We start from the raw sequence: 26,041 nt of genomic DNA on the forward strand, positions 1-26,041 counted from the left end.
CGCCACAGAGAAGCCTGACGATCTTTATGAGGAAAGTATCTGAGGCATGTGTCAGTATCGTCCCGTCGCGTGGGTAACAAAACCATATCACGTGGGAGACAAAACCATCGCGATAAACCTCAACAGATTCCATCACCTAGAAAAACAGCGCCCGCTTCCCTCAGCCTCTCATTTTCACTTTCTTCTAGTCTTTCAAAGCGCAACGCGCTCTCGTTGTTGGTGAAGAGGGTGACTGTGAAGGCTGGGATCAGCTCCCAGAGATCTGTCACGAGAGTGCGAGCTTTGTCAGCTGTCACACAACACACAGGTGGCTCCATGATTTCACGTCTCGCAGGGACTGCCGCAGCTGCCCTTTCTCTATGCGTGTGCGCTCTCAGTAAAAGCAAACGTCATTAACTCGGCTGCAGATAAACAAATGACAACATGACGACGGGACTCTGAGAAGAAAGTCAGCAAAATGGCATCTATGTATAATCCCAGGAGTAAAAAAAATAAAATAACGTTTCTAGCATATCAGTGAAAAAAACAACAACTTTAAACGTTTACTCATTTTTAGGATGGTATTAAAAACTTTTTTTATAGCCAAAATGCAATTTCCCCTATTCTATTACCTCAAAAACAATGTGGTTTTGAGGTTGCAGATGAACAAGAAAGTCAACAATAAAAATATAAAATTGAATAAATAAAAAATACATTAATGAAGATAAAACAAATGAATCAAAATGTAATAAAAATGTTTTTTCTATTTTTTTTTCCAATTCCAATTTTTTAATCTTGGTTTTAAAAACACTGCACTGCCGCAAACCACAAACCATGCAACACTGTTGCTTGCAAAAAAAAAAAAATCACTGAATTATTAAAAACTGTGAACACAGTGATCAAGTGATAAAGTTGTGAGTTCAAGACAATCCACTTATGTTTACAATAGGTGGAAAAAAAATTACTTTCAGTAACACTATTTTTATGGTCTCTTATGAACACTCTGTTGACAATAAGTAACGTTGCACCTACATGTCTTTCTTTAAAGTATAAGTAGACCGTATGAATATTATCTGCTAAATCTTTTTTGTGATGATCTCCAAACAGACGTTCTACTGACTATAAGTAACTTTTCAAGAACATGTCAGCTTGCTCTAACCTCATCCCTACCAGTTTACTAATACTCTGCTAACACTCATGAAAGCTAGTTGACATACAGGTGCAAAGTTACTTACTGTCAAGAGAATGTTCATAAGGGACCATCAAAATAAAGTTAAATCAAACTTTCTGTCCCAGACACTGCTGCTGTATTAAAGGTGAACAGACCAATGTTTACAACGCAATGTTCCCGCCTCTCAGGGAAGCTAGCCAGCCATAATAAAAGTCATTTACACACTGTATAGAAGTCTTAAAGGTACAAAAATTAAAAAAAACAACCCATTTAATAATGGACAGAGAGATGGAAATATTTTGGTAAAAGACACTATGGCTAACATTATAGTTTACCTGTACACTGCCTACACAGACAGCATCCTAACTGTTGAGGAAGCAGGCACACTAAACACCGCTCGTCACATGAAATACGTGACTCACAAATGAATCGGAGAGAAAATGACGTTAACATGCCAAGCTTACAACATTAGCTCAGAAAAAGAAAAAAAAAAAATATGATCAAAAAAGGACTGCTTAAGACAATTGTTTGCTATCAAAACGTTGATAACACATAAAAATACTGTTTGCTCTTCATGTCATATAATTTTGTGTCAGATATGAATGTATATATATCCACATGCATAAATATATATACATACATACATACATATACATTTATATATATATATATATATATATATATATATATATATATATATATATATATATATATATATATATATATGTATGAAATAAAATTCCATTGCCAAAATGCAATTTGCCCTATTTTATTACCTAGAAGTTGCAAACAATGTTTTTTTTAACAAATGGATTAAAATGTAATAGTTTGTTTTTTTTTTTTTTATAAAAATAAAACACACACACATACATTAAACATATATGTATATGTATAAATATATTCATAACACAATTCATTCCTGTTATGGCAAAGCTGAATATTCAGCAAGATTACTGTCGCATGGTCCTCAAGAAACATTATCTTTTTTATCATCAGTGGAGCTGCTTAATAATTTTGTGAAAACCGTCAAACATTTCCATTCAGTAGTCTAGTGTAAGACTTAATAATAACAATAATCATACTTTTATTCAGCAAAGATGCTTTGAATTGCATTAAACTGTTTTTAACATTAATAATGATTATTAATAGTACAAATAATAATTGAGCAGCAAGTCAGCATATCAGAATGATTCCTGAAGAATCATGTGATACTAAAGACCGTAGTAATGATGCTGAAAATTGATAAGCTAAAATTAATCCCTGCTAAGTAAATATTAGCACTAATTTACATAACCGACAGCACGGTATCAGCTCATGGACGTGTGACCTTACCTGTGGATACGCTGTGTCTCTTCTGGGAAACACTGGAACACAGCGTGTCTTTGTCTCTGTGGATCTGGGGACAGAAAGAGGAAGATATGGTCTTACGCATGTGACTGTATGAATGTAAAAAGCTGTCTGACACATTCAAAGCAAATATAAACATCAGACTGCATGAAAAAAAAAATTTTCATTGCTGAAAAGGTCAATGTAACTGAGGGTTTCTAATGAATGCATGAAGGGAAACAGAAGCAGCAGCTTTGCTCACATATGCTCAGAGACTGCAGCCTATATGAGTTTAGAGCTCGGTCTGTGGTTTGAGGAACCTATAACAGCTGCATCTCACTCATCACAGACCAAACAGCACCTCACTCCGGGCCCTCAGGGACCACAGCGGCTTCAGCGAGCCAGACATACAAACAAACTACTGCTGACTGGATTCAAATCCAAAGATCAAACCCAGTACAGAAAACATATCCAGCTCAAATACGATAAGCCATGCCCGAATGTGTTGTAAATCCTTATTGTTGCAAATAATGATCCTGAAAAATAATAAACAGTTCCTTAACCAAGTATGTATAATTTTTAAGATTTTTTTATTCTATAGTAATAAATATCTAAATAAACAAACAAACATCTTGAAACAGATTTTTTTTTCATATATAATTTGCTTGATTAAAACGAAAATAATTTGTTTATTTTTTTTTCAATTTTCAATATAAAAATGCATAAAAAATAACATTGGTCTGTTGGAAAGAAATCTTTATTATTCAAAATATTAAAACACAACTCTTTAAAAAATTAATATTAAACTATTAAACTACTTCAACAAAAGTATGGTTGAAGAACCATTTTTTTTTTTTTTTTAAGAAATTCAATATTTTATTCAGCAAAGATACACGAACTGACTAGTTTAATAAAGTTACAGCAAAGACATTTACAATGTTTGAAAGAAATGTATTGTGGTTTCCTGTTTTAAGCATTGATAATAATAAAAAAAAATGTAAAAATCTAAATATTACAATGATTTCGGAAAGATCACGTGACACTGTAATCAGATTTGATGTTGAAAAATTTTCATTTATATTCAATTAGAATATGTATTATAAATATATATATATATATATCAATATATATATATATATATATATATATATATATATATATATATATATATATATATATATATATATATATATAGTCACTTGAATTAAAAATAAAATGTAACTGTTTTAAGTTGTTTTTTTTAATCAAATAATTACATCCCTTAAGCATAAGATTTAAAAAATATATTTTTGAACACTAGTATATAATGAACACAATTGTCCTTTATCACACTGCAAATGTAAAAGCACTGTAGAGGGACTGTGTTTTGCCACCCTTAATTAGTTTTAAGCAAAATAAGAGTAAGAAGTCTTAATATAGTCTGTGGCTAAAATGAGTCTCAGCATCTTCTATACTGTACTTCCTTTTTCAGAGTCCAGTTTCAGCAAAGAGGCCCAATAATGTCATGCCTGCTTGCCTACTATATGTCAGCTTTTGATCTGAGGCACTGAAAGGGTGAATACATACAGTCTATTGGAAATGTTTACACAGATCTCAAGTTACGGCCAGCACTGCTACTGAACAGCAACCTGTACAAAGCTCCCACAATAGAAAGCCTGTATTAAAGCGACCTGCACTCGGCTGGAAAGCGCACTGAAAAAGCTCTTTCGCCTTTGTTATAACCCGGCTACAGGGTCACACGGGTGATGCCAGATCGGACGGGCGAGAAAGACGGTCAACAAAGGCTCCCTAGAGGGAGGGAACACGGCAGGAAAACGTGAGGAACCGGAAAAATGGCTTCTGATTTGACCCAAGAGCAGTTCACGTTTCCATCCAGGCCAGGGACTAATTATGTTCACACCCTCGAATAACTAAGTGGCCGTGCACAGTTTTAAAGCCATTAACGATGCACAACGCTGCATTGACGATCACGTCCATGCCGGGGCTCAGGCTGTCCGCTGTGTGGAGAACACTGCCGTCTGTTGTCCCGAACACAAGAACTGCCTACAGAGAGCCGTACAGCAGTTCCCATCATAGTGTGAGATGATATCACTGCTGCTGAAAAAAACCAATAGAGATTAAAGAGATTATAAATGAAAAGAGCCGTGTTGTTTAAGCATAAGCTGTAAAACTACAGCTGTCAGATTGTGACCCAGTCAGAAAGTTTTGTTTAATTCTATATGTTTCCATTGGATGAATAAATTCTTTCTTCACACTTCAAATCAGATCCATTTGTCGAAGATGGCGCATGCAGAGATCATCAAATGGGTCATTTTTCCACTATGGACCGTTTCACTGATGCGTTTACTACATTTCTGGACCTATAGAGGGACAGACAGCTCTCCGATTTCATCAAAAATATTTTCGTTTGTGTTCTGAAGATGAACGAAGGTCTTGCAGGCTTCAAAAGACATGAGAGTAAGAGTAATCTAACTAGATTAATCTATTTCAGTTTATTTCAACATTCATAGTCACTGAATGCGTTTCATAACAAATGCGCATGAATCAAAAAGCATGCAGAGTGACACATTGAGCTGCGACGCTCATGCAAGCAATTCAGGTTCGAGGCAAGTGATGTGTCTTTATCTATCTGATAAAACAACAACATCAAGCACAAAACTGCATGCTTGTCAACCGCTATATTAAAAGATGCTCCGAACCGCTCTCTGTAACACGGGCCCAAACCCTGATGTCTGCCCCAGAGCCAAACATGGCCCAGCGTCCCTTTCCAGAATCTGGCACCACTGCCGTTCTCACTGCATATTTGCGGCGCTAGGGGAGAAACCAAAAAGGCAGTGCCAGCAGACTGTGTAGATCGCCAAGTATTCAGAAGTGTACCCAATAAAAACACATCTGGTTTGAAAATGCACAGACTGTGCGCCGGCTCTCGATGCGCGCAGCGCGAACAAAAGCTGCAATGCAAAAGCAAACGCTTTGGGATAAAATTTATGGCACGATAAGACGATGTTAATCAGATAGTGGGACATTTTACGTCTGATTTCTGTGCCTGACGTTGCTATGTTACTACAGGACCATTTGCGTTTCCAAGATCTGCGTCTTAAAACTGCGCAAATCTCCGGTTTGTGCTGATTGTAAAGATGGTGATTTTTAGCTGCAGTACAAGCGCTATGAAGTCACTTGGCCGGCGGCCCGTTTCCATCATTCTCTCCAGGCTGGGAGCCAAAGGAAACCGTTAGGATTTGAGCAGCGGCTCCCAGACTGTCACCAAACTGAGCCGCCCCTCGACTCACGCAGCTCTTGACCTCCACATGCATGCGCGAACACACGCGCACACACTCATGCGCAAACTCCATTTACAGTCAAAACATTGTATTTGAGCTTTCCCAGAGGCATCTTTCCAATCCAACTGCCATCCAGTCTTCAGGAGTCATTCATAATAGGTGCTCAAAACCATTCAGAGAAACAATCAATGATCAGTCAGTTACCACAAAAATGTATGGTCTACACAAAAATATTAAGCAGCACAAATGTTTTCAACTTTTATAATAACAGTAATAGTTTCTTGCAAAGCAAATCAGCATATTAAAATGATTTCTGAAGGATAATGTGACACTGACGATTCAATTCACATTTTAATGTATATTAAATAAAATAAATATTCAATATATATTAGATTATATATTAAAAAAAAATACAGTGGGAATATTAAATACTGAAGACTGAAGTAATGATGCTGAAAATTCAGCTTTATATAACAGCAATACATTTTAAATGCATTTTAAAATGTAAATCAGTTATTTTAAATTGTAATATCATTAATATTACTGTATTTTTTTAAATAAACAAAGCCTTGGAGAACACAAGAGGAATAAATAAACATTAAATAAATTTGACCAACCTCACACTTGAATTGTAGTGTATGAAGTTTAATTAAAAAAAAAATAATAATAATAATAATACTAATTTTTCCATCAGACTGTAAAAGTGAGCAAATTATTGAAAAATAAAAAGAGACTAATCACCTGAAACGTTTCAGAGTCATTTTTACAAAGCCAAGTATTGCACTCCTATGTAATAATGTGCAATGTTGAATCATTTACAATAAACCTATGAATTATGTTTATATTGACTTCAAATGCACTGATTCAACTGTACCGAATCAAATGACTCAGTGACTCTATGACCACAGGCATTCAAATTCAAAAGAGAAAAATGAGTCATGAATTGCCATGTAAGAGAATATCTGAGATACACCGAAAACTTGAAGGCAATACCACTGAACACACAGTTCAATAGTTATTAAAAGCTTAAGGATTTGAGGTTTGGAAGACCGTTAAGAGCGTTCAATCCACACGTCGTCTTCAATGAACGATCAAACTGGCAGATCAGCGCTTCAGGGTGTTTGTCTGTTGAACCACATTAAAACAGCTGAGAACAAGCTGCACCTTGTGCGCGCACACACACAAACACACAGAGCTTTAAGTCTGGCGCGATGTGGGAACGTCGGATGTCTCGAGCCAACAAAACGAATAAACAAATAAGACACGACAGCGTTTGGACGCTCAAAAAGAACAGCTGACTGAAAACACCACAGACACGGCCATCAGGTTCCGCAGGAACAGATGCTTTCTATGAACAGAGACTACACCTAAGTTTGGAAAAACACTGAAAGTTATAGGAAAAATCATAAACGAGATATCAGCTGCTATTTGTTCAGAAAATCTTGGATTATCTAAAAGAAATAACTGAGATGTCGTAAGTGTCTCAAACTGTCTTCAATAAAACATCACCGCAGACATCTTTCAATGTATCTGACAAGCAATGCTGTCCACATTCGTTTTATAACACAAAGTTTAAGCTTAAACACAAAAAGCTAATACACGTGTGGTGTTTGTGTGTGTGTGTGTGTGCATATACACACATATGTATGAAACAAAAAAAAAAAAAACAAAAAAAAAACTTTATGCTGTTATCAAAACTAATAAAACTACAAATTCAACTAAAACGGATATTTTAACGTTTTCTAATGATTTAAATCCTGTATAAATCACAATGCAAAAGTGCTGGATGTCAGCATTTCGGATCTTCTTACCTTGATTAAAACTACATCCAGAGTTCTCTCTCCTTTGGCACACAAACTATACCTCCGCTTGTATCGCTCGTACATCTTTCCAACACGCGCGAGGAGAAACTGTGACACTGAACAAAGCTTATTTCCCACATGAGGTCCTGACAGGCACAATCTCCACGGCTCAAGCGTTTGGAAAAATGAGACGCTCCTAATCTTTCACATCTGTGTGACGGGCCGGCCCCTTTCCCTTGCTCATCCCCCACTCCACTCTTCTCTCTCTCTCTCTCTCTCTCTCTCTCTCACACACACACACACACACTCACATATGCAAACAGTCTCTTTTCCTCTTTCTTTGCGCCATCCCACCCTGCTGGCTCTTCCTCACACATCTGCACATGGGTCATTCCTGCTTTAAAGCACCTTTTAATACTCCGGTCTCTTAACATCGAATCAAATATTATACTCAATTTTTTAACGCATGCAAATCATATTTGGTTCACAGTTAAATCATAATAATATATTAATATCTTTACTTCGATATGAGAAGAAAACGTCTTATTCTGCACCTACTGACATAATCCATGCGTTTCCGATTTTCGTTTTTCTCTAATAAAAATGTTTCCAAGCAAAGTTTTACTGAGATGATTGAAATTAAAATCTTTAAAAGCACTAATTGACATTAACTGAAATAAAACATTTTTCAAAATTTAAAAACTGCAATGGCAACATTTAACATTTTAACATTTTAATAAAATTCATATAAATATAAATAATAGTTAACAAAAGAAATAAAACTAATAACTATACAAAAAAATACTTGAATTAAAATATTTAAAAAGAATTACAACGAAAAAACACACATGTACAGTATAATACACTCAAAAAAACCTTTTTTTTATAGCTGTTATTTCTATGTGCTCTTAATATTTCGTAACAAACCTAAACTAACAAAAGCCAGGTCCATGATGATGTCATCCTCCAGGAAGTGACATCATTTGGAACAGAAAACAGCAACACTTTAATTATATATGGATTTCAGGAATTCTGTGGCATTAGTTTATTTCAGTCTAAAACATTCCCATAACATATCTAAATGAACAATTTGACAAGCGTGTTGACTGTCACAAAGCAATGTCTAACCTTAGCTATTTTCGTCCCTGTTAAACTTGGCATCGTTTAAATAATCAAGTTATAATTAAAGCCTTGACCAGAGCACATTTCTTACAGTCTGATAGCCTTTTATAGTAATGCTTCCTTGCTAGAATGTTTACAAAAAAGTTCAAAAATCAGACCAAGAACCACGACCTACGCTGTTGCCTTTCTCTTTCCTTCTCGGAGCTCAGTCCCTGCAGGAAAGCCTGTCCAGTGGGATACACAGATAACAGCCCTGATGCCTCTCTGACGAACACTACCATTGAACCATCGTCAAAGCTTTTCAGTGTTTAGCCCAGCATGTACACGCACACACACAAATCACAAACACACCCTCTGCCCAGAGGAAACGAGGCCGAGCAACACCTACTAGCGATTTCTTCCATCTGCTCATGATCTCCAGAGGTGAAATAAGCAGAAAGCGAGGCTCCGTGTGTTGCCAGGATTTGCAGGAAAAGGCCTTCAGCACTCGTGGTTCACATAAAAGGGTAACCCCAGCCCCCCATTCCCCCAAACGGTTGTAAAGAAGCCTGTGGATGAACAGCTGGCCCAGAGGTCACGACATTAAACTGTCAGCGTCTTACAGGAGAACGGCTGATCTACCAAAAACTACAGCTCAAAACACACACAGTGCTGTGAAAAAATCATTATGTTACCGGTTACACTGTGCCCTGCAAAAGCATTAATCATCGACTGCTTCTCTAAAACACTATTAACTAGCTCTCTCTTCTTGTCCTGAACTCTCACAGAGTAAACAAATCCACATTGCTCCTGGACTTCACGCCTCACTGCTACCATATCTTGTGTTTCTGTGAACACAGACACAAATGCAACTGTTTTACCTTGAATAACAGAAGCACAATAACATTGTTAGTAAAGCACTATAGAGTAAGCCAACAACACTGAAAACATACGCCACATATACAGAACCATTCAAAAGGTTGGCATTTTAATGTTTTTTTGTAAATGTCTGACGCTCACCAAAGCTGCTTATTGTTTGATCAAAATCAGTAAAATTCTGTAATATTATAAAAATTTAAAATAGCTATTTTTTATTTGACTATTTTAAAATGGAATTTATTTATGTGATGCAAAGCAGCATTTTCAGCAATATTACTCAGTCTTCAGTGTCACTTTTAAATGCGTTTTTATCTGCATTTTGGAAAAATGTGCATAAAAAGAAAAACTTGGGCGCACACTTCAGTAGGATAAACTTTTACTGTGTTTCGCCTGTTCGAAAGGTGCAAGTAATTTATATCATATATGAAAATTATTATATCCAGGGGCTCATTTAGTGTCACAGTTTACCAGGAAGTGAAAACGTTTTTCTCTTTGACTTGTTGGATGGAAACGTTGCTTTATTTGCATGCTTTATGTGATATTCCAGTTTTGCACACAGGTTTAATTTAAATCTTTGGAAGGAAATATAACGGCTTAATATGTTGTGGAAAAACTTGTTTGTTTGTTTGTTTTTCATTTAAAGTAAAAATCTTTTAAAATGTCCTTTATCCTCAATGAATAAGAGCTTTAAAAAAAACCTTTGAATAGTAGTGTATTTCTCTTCTTTATTCTAGAACTGGCTCCACGTGTGCAAAGATACATACTGCTGGATATTCAGATGTTTATAATAATTCTCAGATCTTTTCATAACTAGCAGGCCTAAAGATGAAAGAGAGGACCGCATCTGTTATTGGTTATACGTGGGCCCGACACCACGGGGACCCGACCGAAATGCTGCTGAGTAACAGGACGTTACGTTATGTTTTCGGAGAAATATCGCCCCCATTTGGAACTTGGTGATCAAAATTATTTGCTTCAAAGAAACCGTAAATATCGACCCCTCTATGTATGCTTAGGATCTTGCTGACCGGGATCATCACAAAAAAACAAGAGCCTATTTTGGTTAACAAGGAGAGTAGAAATCACATTTGTCTTGTTAGTTTGTATCAACTAAATAATTAAAAAAATAAATAAATAAAATTATATATATATATATATATATATATATATATATATATATATATATATATATATATATATATATATGGCACATGATGTGACACAGTAAAAATCATCAATCAGCATTAAACAAAGAAGTGACAGAAACAATAAAAAAAGACTGACAGTCCTAGTATTTTTGCAACATAACTATCATGGTATGTCATTCATATCTCAGCGTACACCCACGGCATATATCATAAGTGTAGTGCAGTAAATTAAACACAATGTGAAAACACTATATTTTTAGTACTAACCACTGGTGCATCTTTTTTGTCTGCGATATCAGGCCACATCGTCTTCTGAGAGCCCATCTGATCCTCCAAACTTGCATCTGACTCTGTGAGAAAACATGCATTAACTTCAGTCAGATATAAAGTTAAAAGTACAAAGAGTACAAATTTGTTCATGAAAAAAAAAAAAAAAAAGATTATTTTTAGTTCACTAACGAATGGAATATCGAAGTTATTTTTTTTAAATGATAAATGAACTAAAAACATGTGCTGCACAGCAAAAGCATAAGCAAACAGGCATGCTTCTGGAAATGGTACGTCTGGCTATTTTAGTTCAGTTACGTAACTCTGCAAAGATAACAATACTCTTTAAAAGCATGGGTGTACCGATGTACTTTTTCGGTCACTGTGAGAACGGAGGAGAAAATAAAAAGTTCAGGAAATGGATGCTGACCCCGTCTTGTGACTTCACTTCCCTGGACATCCCATAATGACATCACCTGTTGCTAAGCTACTTTTATTATGTACATAAATCACGATGAATACACCCTGCTCGCTCAGGCGTGTGCGTGTTGGAGACGCACAGGCTACTTTCAATTATTCTGTTGGATCAGAAAGGTATAATTACTTAATTTTGGTTTATCATGGAAGGAGGGTGCTCTTGAGGAGACTTGGAAAGCCTGTTATGCAATCACAGTGTAATATTTGATCAGTGATGAAATTAAACACCAATGCTGGCAATGGAAGTTGAGCTTCAGACTAGCAAAATGTCTTTTTTTTGAACCAGGAACTCAATTGTTGGAGCAACAATAAATATATGTATTTGTTTAAATATCAACTGAAATGTGCTGTAACATATTTTCCAAAGCAACTTATATTCACATCAAGCATGCAAAACATGTGCAAAATGCACATATTTTAGATTTGTGTCAGATATTGTGTCAATGTGTGAATTCAAGTTCATTTATCACGTTATGCAATTTTGTATTGCTTTCCATTTATAATAAATGTTTAATTAATAATGCTTTATGCTCTTTTCATTCCTGTTCTCTTCTTAAAACCAGTCATTTTTTCATGCAGTGACTGAAATCAAAATACACTTCTATAGCATTTACGTTTACATTTCATTTTGTTTACTGGTGTTAAATATTATATCAGGTGCAGCTTTATTTGTCAAATATTTTACACTTTTCAACTCACCCTTTAGTAGGTCTTCATCCATTGATTGTACAGGTTTATGCACTGCAGCTTCTGTCTCTTGGGACACAGGATCTAAACTTGCTTGGCCTTGCTCAGGACATACAGAAGAAACTATAACGTCGTTCTCATGACAAAGAGCATTTAGAACAAATAAGGCACCATCTAGATGGTCACTGTGGACCGAAACACCCAACAGATCTTCTGCATTGAAGGCCAGGTTGTTCTCAGAGATTCCAAACTCATTCGACGTAGCTAATTCATCTGAGGGATCCACAAAGACACATAGTTCTCCAGATTTATCTGTGTTTACAAAAACTACACCCGCATCCTCTGCTGAAAGGTCTTCTCCTGATGTGTCCTGCATGACCTCACTGTTTGAGCTCATATCCTGCCTGGGATCCTGAGAGGAGTCATCTGGGAGGTTCACTTTCTCCATATCTGCGGGAATCGCTGACTCAAGAACTTCCTCGGCGGCCGCCTGAGCTTCCCAGACGGATCCGTTCATCCAACTCCCTTGAACGTTCTCCATCCTCTCAAAGGTAGAAGCTACAAGATCCTGTAGATCCTCTGAGGTATCTTCACTAGTACCAGGTGCTTGACCAAGCTCAGTTGGTAAGACGCTGGAAGTACTTAGTTTCTGTCCGTCTGACTCACTTTCTTCAATTAAAAGAGAATTTTTTTCTACAGACAGCAGCTCTTGATTTACTTCATGCAGATGTAAAACGCTCTCATCTTCTGCAACTAAAGTTCTTGAGGGTGCATCACTAAATTCCTCCTTCGGTGGGTCGCCATCGGTTTCAGAGTATGGCATTTCTAGACTCTCCTGAAACTCCTCGTCAGTTTCTTCTTGATCACAAGTTCCAGAAGAGTCAAGATCTCGCCTACCTTCCCACGTGACCTTCTCGCAAATGCCTCCCTCCAGCCGGGTTCCTGCGTCATCGGTTTTATCACAAGAACGCATTTTATTTTCCGCCAAATTTTGCAGCGAGCAATCCAGAGGTGTATCTCCATCAGAATTAAGATCCAGTGGTTTCTGGCTTTCTTCTCGAATCTCCTCTGGATCTATGCAGTCTACGCACTCATCCTCTTCTTCATCATCAGTCTCAGCACCCTGAGAACAAGATTCAACATCTGAGCTTTCCGGTGTGTCCAAAGACTGAATGATTCCCATATCTCCTGCCTCAACGATGGGGTTATGTTCAGATAGGTCCTTCTCCACAAAGTTGTATCCTTCTTCTCGATTTTCTCCCTCAGCATGAACCGGTGTTTCACAGATTAAGCCGTCTGCTTTATCGGCTTCCTCGTTCTGTTGTCCGCAGGAAGAGTTTCTATTGACTATGCTCTCAGAAGCGTTCTGCACAGCATCACTACTATCTCCAACGTCACCGGTACTAACTAAACCAGTAGTTGAACGCTCCTCTTGCTCTCTGCAATCAGTCTCACTGTTTTCACAAGCACACGCCCGCTGATCTGCACTATTTCCATTGTGTAGGAGAGTTGGGTCAGTTTCACAGCTGAGCGAGGGACCTCCGTCACCCTCCCTGATCTGTGAGGGATCCAGGCGGTCATTACGTTCTCCTTTGTTTTCCTCTGTGCTGAAAGGAGTGAAGCCTCGTTCTCTCGTATCAAGGGAGTCGAGCGGTGCCTCTTCACAACAGCAATCTCTGGTCTCCAGGCCGTCATCACATTCTTGGGCAATGTGCGGAGAGTCTGAGCTCTGCCGAAATGCAACTCCTCCCTGAACATGAACACAGAACAACAGCTTAGGTTTTCTCTCCTTCAAGCAATTCTCTAGCTCTACAGTTATGTCAGTGCAATGAATAGCAGATCTACAGCTGTTGGAAAAAACGTTATGGTGGAGGTTGAAATCTGAGGGATATTTCTTGGCAAACAAGTTCCCTTCTGTTGACTGCATAATGGTATGTATTCATTTAGCAGGCATTTCTAAAATCCAAGGCCACTTGCGAAGAGAAGACAACACAGTGATTCAGTAACATGAGATATGAGAAGGCAGTAACATGAGATATGAGAAATACAACGTTTCAAGCTTTTAGAGGAATATAAATACACATAAATAAATATATATGCATAAGTGTGTGTGTGTGTGTGTGTGTGTGTGTGTGTGTGTGTTTGAAGGTCTGAATGGCACTCTTGGTTAAATAAATAAATAAATAAATAAATAAAATCTAACATTTTTATTGGATAATAAGAATTTAAAATCGGGGATATATTATTATGAAATAAATGTTTTTCTCAAATAAATGTTGGATACAATTATTGGCACCCCTTGAAATTCTCAGAGCATTAATTAAAAATTTACAATCAACATAAAATGTTAGGAAACTGCCTGGAAGAGGATATGTGTCCGTATCGTCCTAATGACCAGCATTAAGGAGGAGTGTTTAAGGGGCCAAAGGACCATATCTGGAGAATTTCAGAAAACAGCTCAGGGACAGAAAACCTGGGATTCAAGTAACATTCTCCTAGCTCATCCAAAAACAAACTCCAGCTTATTTAGTTATCAGACATGACTGGAACTTAAGTGGGCTTATATTTCTGCTGGAGGTCCTAAACATCATGTTTAGACACATGGCATCATGGATTCTATCAAATATCAAGATCACAAGGATTAACGATGCAGATTAATTTTCACAGTCGCCTTTGATCAGACTTTCCAAGGGTGCCGATATTTATGGCCATATTTGATCACTTGGAAGTGGAATTACAGATTTAACCACACGGTCAAAACCCTTACAGGGTGTCTTTGTTGATATATTATTATCATTATTCATGTTTACAAATGTTGTCCTCGTCATGCTGAATAATACAAGTCTGGAGAAGTTCATCACACTCAAAAAAAAAAAAAAAAGCTTTCTCCACATTTAGACAAACACAACTGACTCACCTTCTCTTGACAATGGCTCAAGATCACTCTGTACAGTTCCAGGATGTCAGCCTGTAGGTTGGGTGGTGCGCTGCCCGGCTCGGTGCCCACAGAGAGGGTGTAGGTGTTCAGAGAGGGGTGGTGCTGCACCACACGACCGCCCGAGGAGGAGAGCTGTCTGAGCGTCTCAGCGCCAGCATTCAAACCCTCCCTAAATCAAAACAAGCCTTCAGATGAACAGCATATGCTCAAACTGTTCCATTCCAGCTTTAAACAAAATAACACCCTGCTGTCATCAAGACACTCAATGTACTGCAATTAAAAGTTCTTATGGATGTACTGCTTTGATTTATTTACTCAAGGGGCAGTGGAGGATGATCCAAATATACAAAGGAAGTTATTATACAGTTCAGTGTATATTTTTTATCCTTTTGCCAACTCGAGAGTGTTAATAATAAAAGGTAATGGTTAAAATCTGGGCCTAGAATATCGTCTAATACTGGGCGGAGTGATTTTTATCACAGGAAAGCAACTGTCTTTCTGCTGTCTGAAGCAGCATGCAGCAGATGAAAGAATACACAATTAGATCACTTTAATGTCTCAGCAACGAGATTAAACGGAGCTAATGGAGACTTCCTGCTTCTCAGATGTTTCTTGTGTGGAAAAAAAAGCACTAATAATGTTTACCAATTAGATTTTAAGATGATTTTAGATGTCTCGAACAATACAGTGATGGCCAAAATTATTAGAACACTAATATTTTCACCACCTAAAACAGATTTTAAGTTATTTCTAGCTTTTGCTCTGGTGTGTCAATAGGAAATATCAGTTTCCATTTCCAAACTTTATTTTGTCACTGAACTTAATAATCCAGCGATATTTTTGTCTGACAACAGCCAGTGCTCCACACAGAGATCTGATCTGATCATCATCCAGTCTTTCTGGAATCACATGAAGAAATGGAATAAACTGAGACGGACTAAAACCAGAAGAACTGTGGCAACAAACAAAAATCTCACTGGATTATTACAATTATAGGCCAAATAAATGTTTGCAAACGTAAACTGATATCTCCTACTGACACACTGTGTTGATGTGAATTGTGTTTGAAAGCTCATCACTCACCGGTTGAAGAGCTCCAGCAGAGCTATATGTCCTCGACTTTGGGCGATGACCACCGGTGTGGAGCCCTGTTTATTGCACAGGCTGAGGGCCTCTCGGGCCCCTGGCTGTTTGAGGAGAAACCTGGCCACTTTGAGCAGCCCACGCCGAGCTGCGAAGTGAAGGAGGGTCTCTTGAGGTTCTAGTCCTGAAAGAGAGAAATGAAAGAGTTCAAAACGAGTGTAATGTAAAATAGTCATTGTCTATCCTGCCTGACTGATAATACAGAAATGTACTTTTAATTTACCATCAGAAAAGAACTTTTAGACATCTGTGCTGCTTAATATTTGTGTGTTCATCTTTTTTCAGGATTTCAGGATGATCAGAAACAGAAACAATAATTTATTTGAAATAAATCTTTGTGAAATTATAAATGACTTTGTCATTATCTCGCATCTATGCTGATAAATATTAATAACAAATCAATTCAAAATAAAGTGAAAGTAAATAAAAACATAAAATAAAACAAAATAATCTTTCAACCATTAAAGTGTACAGTATATGTACATGAATATTTTTAGTTTAAAAAAAAAATAAATTACAAAATAAAGCAAGCACAACTTTAAAACATAAAAACTAATTATTCACCACACAAGTTTGTTAGACAAGGGCAATTAATTATGATTCAGAAAAGAAGAACCAGACCAAAAATAATTAATTAAATATTTAAAAAGATGTGCCACCTGTAATTAACGTCACACTGTAACTGACCCGTGAACTGTCATGTGACCATTATGAACTCAAAGGAACTGCTTGGAACCTGATCTGCAATGTCATTTAGAGACGTTTATTTGGCTTCAGATACAAGCTCTGAAATATTCTCTTCTAAACTAATGATACCCAAAAAAATTATTTAAAAAAAGAGAAAATGGAGACACAAAAAACTGTCGCAGGCCAAGAATAACGAGATAGTAACACAAAAGCTCTCTTTTACAGTTTTTCATTGTGTAGAGAACGTTAGAAATAAAGTAAGATCCTAATAATGATGCTATAACGCCCCCTAAAGGATCAACCACATCATAACTACCATAACTACCACAATCCTCCAGTTTGATGAAGTCCTACTGGATGACGCAAATGGATATGAAACATCTCATACATTGTGTCAAACTTAATAAAAAAGAAGCCCTTATCGCAAATGTACCACATTAAAAAACAACTACAGAAGAACAGCCTGGGATTGCACATGATGCAACAGACGATTGCTTGAACCTACAACATTTTGATTTCCAACTCAGATCTGGTCGCTAGCCTGCATTAAGCTGCACTCACTTGTGTTATTCCCCAGCAGGCTCCAGCCAGGGGGCAGCGGGATGTGTTTGAGGGCCAGGGACAGACTCTGGTCCAGCTTTTCACACTCCTGAAGGGGGATCTGATGCTCGTCCAGAAGAAGAGCCTCCTCCAGCAGGTTTGTCTGCCCCACCGCGCTCACCAGGAACTGGGCCATGTCGAAGGCCAGGTCCTGAACGAAGTGTAGGTGCTCGGTCGCCAGTGTACGAATGCTGCCGTCCGGTCCGGCTGAGCACAGGGTGACCAGCACCGACTCACAGCAGTTATGAGCTGCACAGAGAGGAAAAGATCATGACAGCAGTCAAACACATTCAATACAACCAGCAATGTAAGGTTATTGCAGTTAACGTTATGGAAGTTCTTACTGCTTTCAGTATAGGCACAGAATTCATGCCTGGCATCATAAATGTACACAATTTATTGTTTATATAACCGTATTTAGTATTTAGCTAGTGTTGCAATATCTCATTCCTGGCAGATACAAAAACAAGTCCTTATTGCAGCGCTAGCTCATCTTGAAGCTGTAACTGCTGTGGTTAAGTCTGTGGTACGTATAAAAGTGACAGTCAGGTCTCGCCAGCCAAAGTGGCATTTTGACACCCTCCTGGGAGAGAGGAGAAAAAAAAAGAAAAGACCAGCCCATATTTAAATGTAAATACGTTTATAAGAATCCCAAACGTCCTCCTAGCGGTCTGGACTTTATATTGTTTGTATCCCACTCTCTAAAAAGTTCATACCAACTGACATGCATGACTTATCATTGTTATTTATCAGCTACATGACAAAACGGTAAACAGGAAAAGTATGATGTAATTTCTATTTCCAGAAGAAATATTTGGCAACGTCCCATTAACACACTTTACAGCAGAGAAAAAAAACAGGACATCAGCTTTAGAAAAAACAAGTATATATGCAAGTTATTACAATTTAGGTATAAAAGATAAAAGAAGGTATAAAAAAAATATTTGTTAATTTATTTTATTCTTTACTGTTTTTTAAGCCAAAGTGTCCTCTGTAGTAAATGTGTGTCGTCAGTTTGAGAGTCCATAGAGCTGATAAAAACATCACAATAATCCAAACATGACTCCATTCCACCAACTAAAAGCTACATGTTTGTAAGAAACGAATCCACCACCCATTAATTATGACCGTTACTCCTCTTTCCATAATATTGCTGCAAAGCAACCAAAAAGAGTCAAAAATGGTCCTTACCAAATTTGTTATGCGTTATGAATTATGGACTGGTATTTTGGCCGCATAGCTTTTCAAGTCACAAATTGTTAATTGATAAAGTGTATTGATTACTGTGATGTTTTTATGAGCAGTTTTCTGACGGCACCCATGCACAACAGAGGATCCTCCCGGTAAGCAAGCAATTTAATAATAAATGGATAACATTCTAGCAATCTGCATGCTAATAAGCAACTAGTTAAGCGTTACCTCATATTTAATCGTTTCCCTGCTCGTCGAACTACATTAACCTGCATCTGAGAACCACTGAAAGACATATGTTTTGTTAAATTGTTGAACTTTATTATTGATAAAATATGGATTACTGTGATGTTTTTATGAGCAGTTTTTCCGACGGCACCCATGCACAACAGACGGATCCATTGGCAAGCAAGCGACGTAATGCTAAATTTATGATGAAGAAACAAACTAGTCATCTACTGACTAAAATTGCAGAAGATGCTCATTTTTAGGTGACATATTCCCGGTATAATTAAGGGCAAGGTTCATTTTAATGTTGCCCTTAACACAAAAGCCATATTACAAACACAAGAGCCAAACAAGGCTTCTCCCTGTAATCTCCCTTCATCAGCGGATCATCCCCTTCACTGACTGCTGAGGCATTACACACGACACTGAACGTAATGACCGAAACACAAGACTAAGCATCGCTGCTCTCCACGTCATTCATTCATGCTGACTGAACATCTCCATAGAGCGCGGTTCGCTTCAGCGAGCAAACAGCCCAAAATAAACGCTCGCATCACTCAAACAATAAGATAAGAAAAGACTAATGCACATAAATATGCCAGCAGATCAATTTCTCTATTGAACTCTCTCTATGGGACTGAGCTACACCGTATTCGTTCTGACTCAATCCACCTGAGTCCTTAATAGGATCACCGAGCAAGCTGGTTTTGTTGACAGGAGAAGTGCCGCCACCTCTGTTTGGTCGGAGACAAGCACTGTCCACAGCGAGGGTTAATCGATATAACGTGTTTTTTGACAGGAACCTGTAGCTTAAACCACAGATTTAAACTGTACAGAGCTCTCGTTTTTCTCTGTCAAAAGGTATTTCTTAAAAAGAGGTCAGAGGGCAGCATGGTCACACAATTAATCTTCCTTCAACCGAGTGAAAAAAATAAAATACTAACTACGGAGTCAGAAGAACATAGAGAGTTAAACATTCATCACTAGAGTTCCCCGTGAGCAACCACATTCCTCAACGTCAATATCTGGCAATAAGTTAATGTGAAACTTAATTTCTTAATCCATATGAAATGTGGTGCGTGTCATTTTTCAATGCTAAAATAATTTGTCTTGTCCCCGTTGATGCATAGAAAACTAGAGGTAATTTATAGCTTGATGTAAAGTGTTTTTAAAATATGGACACAGCGGCCATACAGTAAGTAGAGATGCGCAATATATATCTATTATGGTCCGATGTCTGCTTTTTAAATATTTTAAGTGCTCCTATTGTGGATTTTTGACAATCAGTTTTCATGCAGTGTGTAGCACAGCTCTGTGAATGAAAACATCCTGCAAAATATTAATTATGAAAGTGCATAAACTTTAAACTTTACACCATGTATAAAGTTATTGTCTCTCAAACAAAAGAGACGGCTCTGAATCATTTAAATGAGTTGTTTTCAGAATGAATTAAAAGCCATTTCATGTTGACGTCAACATATTTCCAGCCCACTAGTTATGACCAGATTTTTTTTTTTGACCTTGCATGCATGTCAACCTATTGCTGGGGACTCCCAAAACCAAAAATGAACCTTGCATAACCTACAATAGGGCCACTTTAAGATTCAGCTCGTTCATTTATTAAATCAAAATAATAGCAAAAAAAAGCTATTAAAGATTTCATGAACCGCTTGAAGAGCAATTTCACGTATACTGCAGATTGACTATTTAAAAAAAAATTAAAAATTCAGTATGACTTTTAGTACTCGTGCAACAACTTTGGCTCAGTCGATATGCAGTGTCTTTTTCTTTGTAGTGCTACCAACTGCTAGAGCACAAAATATCAGAGCATACTTCTAGGACAAGCATTCCTATATTTTTAACATGTCCTAAGATATTAAGTCCAATAATTTAACAAAACGCATGCATTTCGATGGTTCTCAGATGCAGGTTAATGTAGTTTGACAAGCAGGGAAACAATTCAATATGAGGTAACTAGTTGCTTATTAGCATGCATATTACTAGAATATTATCCATTTATTAGTATTAATTAAGCACATATTAATACCTTATTATACCTTTCCTTATTCCACATCCCTAATCCTACCCGACACCTACACTTAACAACTACCTTTCTTACTATTATTAAGCAAATTAGAGATTTATGAAGTTAAAAGTTTAAGTTAATAGTGAATAAGTGTTCATAAATATCTTTTTACCCCTCCTGCGTCCTCGTAAAGCCCCAATATACTTTATTTTAGAAGTTGCGTGTAACAAAAATGTCCTTTTCAACTGAAAAAAAGTTTAGGAGGTCACTGTTGGGGTGCAGTCGGCTATAATGTCACCGATCTACGGGCCTAGTAATGCGCTCACCTGGACACACAGCCTGAAGGGAGGCATTGTTGACCTTCAGTGTGCTGGTAAGATGTCTCTGAGCAGAGCCAGTGAACAACAGGAAGAACCGCACCTCCCCCTGTTCTCCTTCAGCGAGCACCTCATCACAGAGCTGAACTGTTAGCACACACTTGCCCTGACACAGGAAAAGAGACCATTGTGAAACACAAAATTGAGTATATGAATAAGAACTGAATACATTACCGGGTAAAAACTAAAATGGCAAACTGATGCAAAACCTTTATATTGAATGACATGTTTATAACCTGCACTTTCAGTAAACTTGATCATTATTCTGCGGTTTGAAAAAACTAAATAATTCCACTTATGAGACGGAGGCATTTGACGAACGTGAAGGGTTTGCAAAAACGTTACGTTCTTTGCTTTTGAATGGAAGCTTTCGAGTATTTTTAACCCGAGATCTCGAGGAGTCAAACGCAAATGAAAATAACTGAAGTTGTGGTTACAGCAGGATATCACACCCGTGTTGGTCTGCACAGATTAGCCCAGATAGCAGTGAGAATTTAACAGCACACCCCCTGATGATGTTCTACATGAGAAGCTCCACTCCTCCTGTCACGCTTTCACAAATTAAAACAGCTAAATAAACAATACGACACGTTCGCCCGTTTTGCTCAGTGGCCAGTAGAACCACCACTGCAAAAGCCATTATCTATTTCTAAACGGCACGTTAAAATGAATTCTGAAGCGTCGTGTGACACTGAAGACTGGAGTAATGATGCTTAAAAAAAATAAATAAATAAAATTAGCTTGCAGTGGAGGAATAAATCCCATGTTGAAATATAAATAAATGGAAAAGTATAACATTGCATTGGTGAAACTTCTTTCAAAAACATCATTAAATCTAAGGATAAAACACTAAAAAAAGATTTAATGGTGACTGTAAAAAGCACCACTGTAGCAGTTTTTCATGGTTAAAGAATTTGCCGATATTACTAGCATAAACCTACATAAATCTACAAATAGCCATGGCATAATCAACTCAATAGAACGTTCTTCACTGAACTTAAAGTGTTAGAAAGAACCGTTTAAAACATTTGATGCATGGCAAAGCCTTTTTCTTTACAGCAACAGAAAGGATATTCGAGTTTCGATGGAGGCTGTCCTTTGGTGCGACTGACAGTCAGATAAAATATAAGAAATCTGATCTGCATACTGACTCCTGAAATTATTTCAGGAGAGGAAAGATGTCTATGGGAATAAAGACACAATAAGGGGTGTCACACAAACCTCTGTGCTCAAAACCGTCCTAATCCATCCTCCATCACTATCACCATTGTATCCATTCATCTCAGGCCTTTGGATAATCTAATATCGTTTCAGCAGTTAATTACAGACATTAACACAAAGATAAGTGTCTTTGAACCCTCGTCGGATTTCACAGCAGTAGAGGGAAAATCCCTTCTCTTTGTTGACTGTACGCCGCATGTCAGATGGGCTTCTTGTGATAGTAACAAAATACCGGTCATACATCCTTCCCGCTGCTCGACTCACTTTCTGTACTTGTAAGGCGCTGACAGTCATATTCCCCTTCGGGATCTAGATTAGCCGTATTCCCTAGGAAGCATACAATCTGGGGTCACCGTCATCTTGAAAAAGCATTTGATTGATGCTCCAAAGTCTGTGTTCGAGTCGACTAAAAAGAACTTTGAGCAGACCGGCGTAGACAAAACTTGAAGCGTTTTTAACTATATATTATTGCAGAAAATTTAAATCTGCCTGGTCTCATGGCGTAAATGCACCTGGGTGCACTTTTTAGCGAGGTGCGAAATACGTACCAATAAGTACATGTCACTGCAGAAGAAAAAGAAATGAACACTAGAGGAAGCAAAACTCTATAGTTATTTTATGACGTTATTTTTGGACAATTATTAATATGTTAGGAGATTTGAAAATGGATGCTTTTGAACGTTAGCGTCGAACATATACAGCTTCATATCTATGTGTTTTTTATAGACGGTAGGTTTGTTCGGTAGCTTAGGGAGGACAGAGAAGTACTCGAGAGACGAGGAGCTCCGGTCTGAATCCTGTGTATCTACGGTTCAACAAAACTGTGTAAAAGGAAGTTGAAACGACACGGTTGCATCAACAAAAGTGTGTTTTTATATCAGTTTTGCATTTGATACCACTGTCAGTTAGGTTCAGGATTGGATTTGGTGTAGGGCATAATTCCAACATGACAGAGCATTAACTTTTAGCGATAAAGTAATAAAAACCCAGCAATACATTACTATACCACCTTAATAAAAATGTGCCAGGGTTTACGTATTAAACAGGTCTTTTAGTGTCAATCTGTGGACATTTCTCTTTGAAACTGCGGTGAAACATGCAGTAAAAGACGTAAAAATGATGGTGCACAAAAAGTGCACGGAGGTGCATATATTTATGAGACCAGGTTGGTTGAATGAATTTAATTTATTTCAGATTTATGTGCAGAGATAACTACATTGACCCGTTAGTTTGAGCATCTTGATTTCTCACATTTTTCTCATTGTCAATCGCACTATAGGACATCCTTGTGGTCTATGGAGAGTCAGAGAGCTGTCAGATTTGATTAAAAATATCTTAATTTGTGTTACAAAGATGAACATAGTCATATGGGTTTGGAACAACATAAGGGTAAGCAATTAATGACAGAATTTTTGTTAAACACACACACACACACTTCTGTCTAGTTAAAGAAAATGCGTCACCGTCTGTGAAAGACTTGACTGAGCAATTAAAGAAGAATGCAAAAAAGGCATAGAGGATACTTACATATACTGGAGCTTGACAAGGACTAAGTTTCATGACTCTGGACACTGAAAAATTAAAAACAGAAACAGAATATCAACGCAAGTAAACCAGAATACTGCTGCTGCTTTCAGGCCAATTCTAAAAGGTTTATAACTCGATGAGTTTGAGCATGAAAATAGCCTCAGCAAATTCAAATTAGCACTGACAATATAACAGCTGTTTGATAAATGGCACTTCAGGCCTTGAAGATACTGAAGAGTGTGACTCACACCTCCAGTCTCAGTGAGTGAAAGACGCGCTAAAATACGCTGCTAACTCACAGGCCTGTAATTAGCAGAAAAGTAATGCATTTAAATGTTTAAGCAAACATGTTTATGGGTGACTCTCACGAAACGTGTCAAAATGATGTCCTATTTTCTCGATAGGTCATAATTTACTCAAAATCAAAAGAAAGAGACAGGACATTGTATTCCTAAAAAAAACAAAAAACATCCTGATGCTAATCATAAGCTGGTGTGAAAGTGTGCTGAATCTACACAAAAATAAAGTCACGATAAAAAAAAGAAATCTTGGTCCTAAAAGTATAGGTTTAATTTTCTTCATGCAGAATATCTTTGGACATTTTTATGCAGCTTCACAGACTTTAAAGAAGATTCGGCCATTCATTCTTCCATTGGTTGAAACAGTGCTGCTAGATTTAAGGGGAAAGGTTAAAGGATAAAGAGACAGCTAATAATACCCATCCTTATCCTATTTCCCTGCACTCAGTTTGTGCCTTCCCTCTCCACAGTGTCTTCACATTTTACCGTAATATCTGATTTTGCAATGCAAAATCACTTTGTTTTCAGTAAACTTCTCTTGTCCTCCGAAGAAAACATATCAGCACGTGAGAGGCATAACTGTGTAGGATAAGTCCACTGATATTTTTTTTTTGTTTGGTAATCATAAATCTAACAATTTTTTGTAAGGTTTATACATAAATAATAATAATAATAATAATAATAATAATAATAATAAAGTATAAAAATAATAATAAATACAATAATAACTATATTAACAATAATAATAACAATAATAATAATTAAATAATTAAAATTAATTAAAATAATAATTTGAGATTTATCATAAAGCTGAATATGGTTTGTAAATTGCCAAATACTGTCATATATCCTATTTGAAATTCTGGAATCTGCGCGTGCAAAAAACTCAAAATACTGAAAAAAAAATCTTTAAAATTGCCCAAATGAAGTTCTTATTAATGCAAATTACAAATTAAGTTTTAATATATTTACAGTAGGAAATTCATATCTTCATGATCTTTAATTAATATCCTAATGGTTTTTGGCATAAAAAGGATAATTTTGCATTTTTGGGATTGCTACAAATATATCCGTGCTACTTAGGACTGGTTTTGTGGTCCAAGATCATATATATTTTGTGTGTGTGTGTGTGTGTGTGTGTGTGTGTGTGTGCGCTGTGCAGGTCAAATACACCATTACACCATTATCCATACAGAAAGAGAGCGAAACACCTGGCTGAACTTGAATGCAGGAATGACCAGTGAAACTGCCTTTAAGTTGTCTAACATTTCAATGCAATTCACCTGCTGTAAGACGATACATACATACGTTTATATCATAAACACTTGACGATGAGTTCATCTACATCAAAGGAAAAACATGGCTTCCCACCTCGAGGTGTGGCTCTTCTAGGTTCCTTTCATAATGTCCTATTGCACAAAGAGCAATGCCAGCAACAATTTAAATGTGGAAGTTGTTTCATCACTCGCAGGCACTGAGACACTTTGTTGATGTGACGAGGGCAGAGATCAAGTATAGATTTCCTCCCAGCTGAAAAGCTTAAGGAAACCTCTTTGTCTGACACCTGCATATTCATAACGAACAATACTGACTTCATAAGGACGGAAGGAAATGAGCAGATGGTTGACCCTACAGAACATTATATGAACAGACTGAGGCAAAGCTGTTCTTAAACACCACAATGTT

The 26,041-nt window shown here is 37.2% G+C and overlaps 1 protein-coding gene across 4 annotated transcripts in view; it reads right to left on the reverse strand.

The window, feature by feature from the left end:
* LOC122348712 (A-kinase anchor protein 13-like) overlaps window positions 1-26,041 on the reverse strand; it is a 64,376-nt gene that overhangs the window by 32,166 nt on the left and 6,169 nt on the right. For all 4 annotated transcript variants that reach the window (XM_043244506.1, XM_043244503.1, XM_043244507.1 and 1 more), the window contains exons 2-9: window positions 24,057-24,100; window positions 21,258-21,414; window positions 17,448-17,735; window positions 16,140-16,323; window positions 15,036-15,225; window positions 12,131-13,868; window positions 10,955-11,037; window positions 2,483-2,546 (exon numbers count right to left, since the gene is read on the reverse strand). In XM_043244506.1, the coding sequence (XP_043100441.1) occupies window positions 2,483-2,546; window positions 10,955-11,037; window positions 12,131-13,868; window positions 15,036-15,225; window positions 16,140-16,323; window positions 17,448-17,735; window positions 21,258-21,414; window positions 24,057-24,089 (2,737 nt within the window). In that variant the 5' untranslated portion in view covers window positions 24,090-24,100. The remainder of the gene's footprint in view (window positions 1-2,482; window positions 2,547-10,954; window positions 11,038-12,130; window positions 13,869-15,035; window positions 15,226-16,139; window positions 16,324-17,447; window positions 17,736-21,257; window positions 21,415-24,056; window positions 24,101-26,041) is intronic.

Source organism: Puntigrus tetrazona, chromosome 7 (genome assembly GCF_018831695.1).
Source record: "Puntigrus tetrazona isolate hp1 chromosome 7, ASM1883169v1, whole genome shotgun sequence".
In the NCBI taxonomy this organism is placed as follows: Eukaryota; Metazoa; Chordata; class Actinopteri; order Cypriniformes; family Cyprinidae; genus Puntigrus; species Puntigrus tetrazona.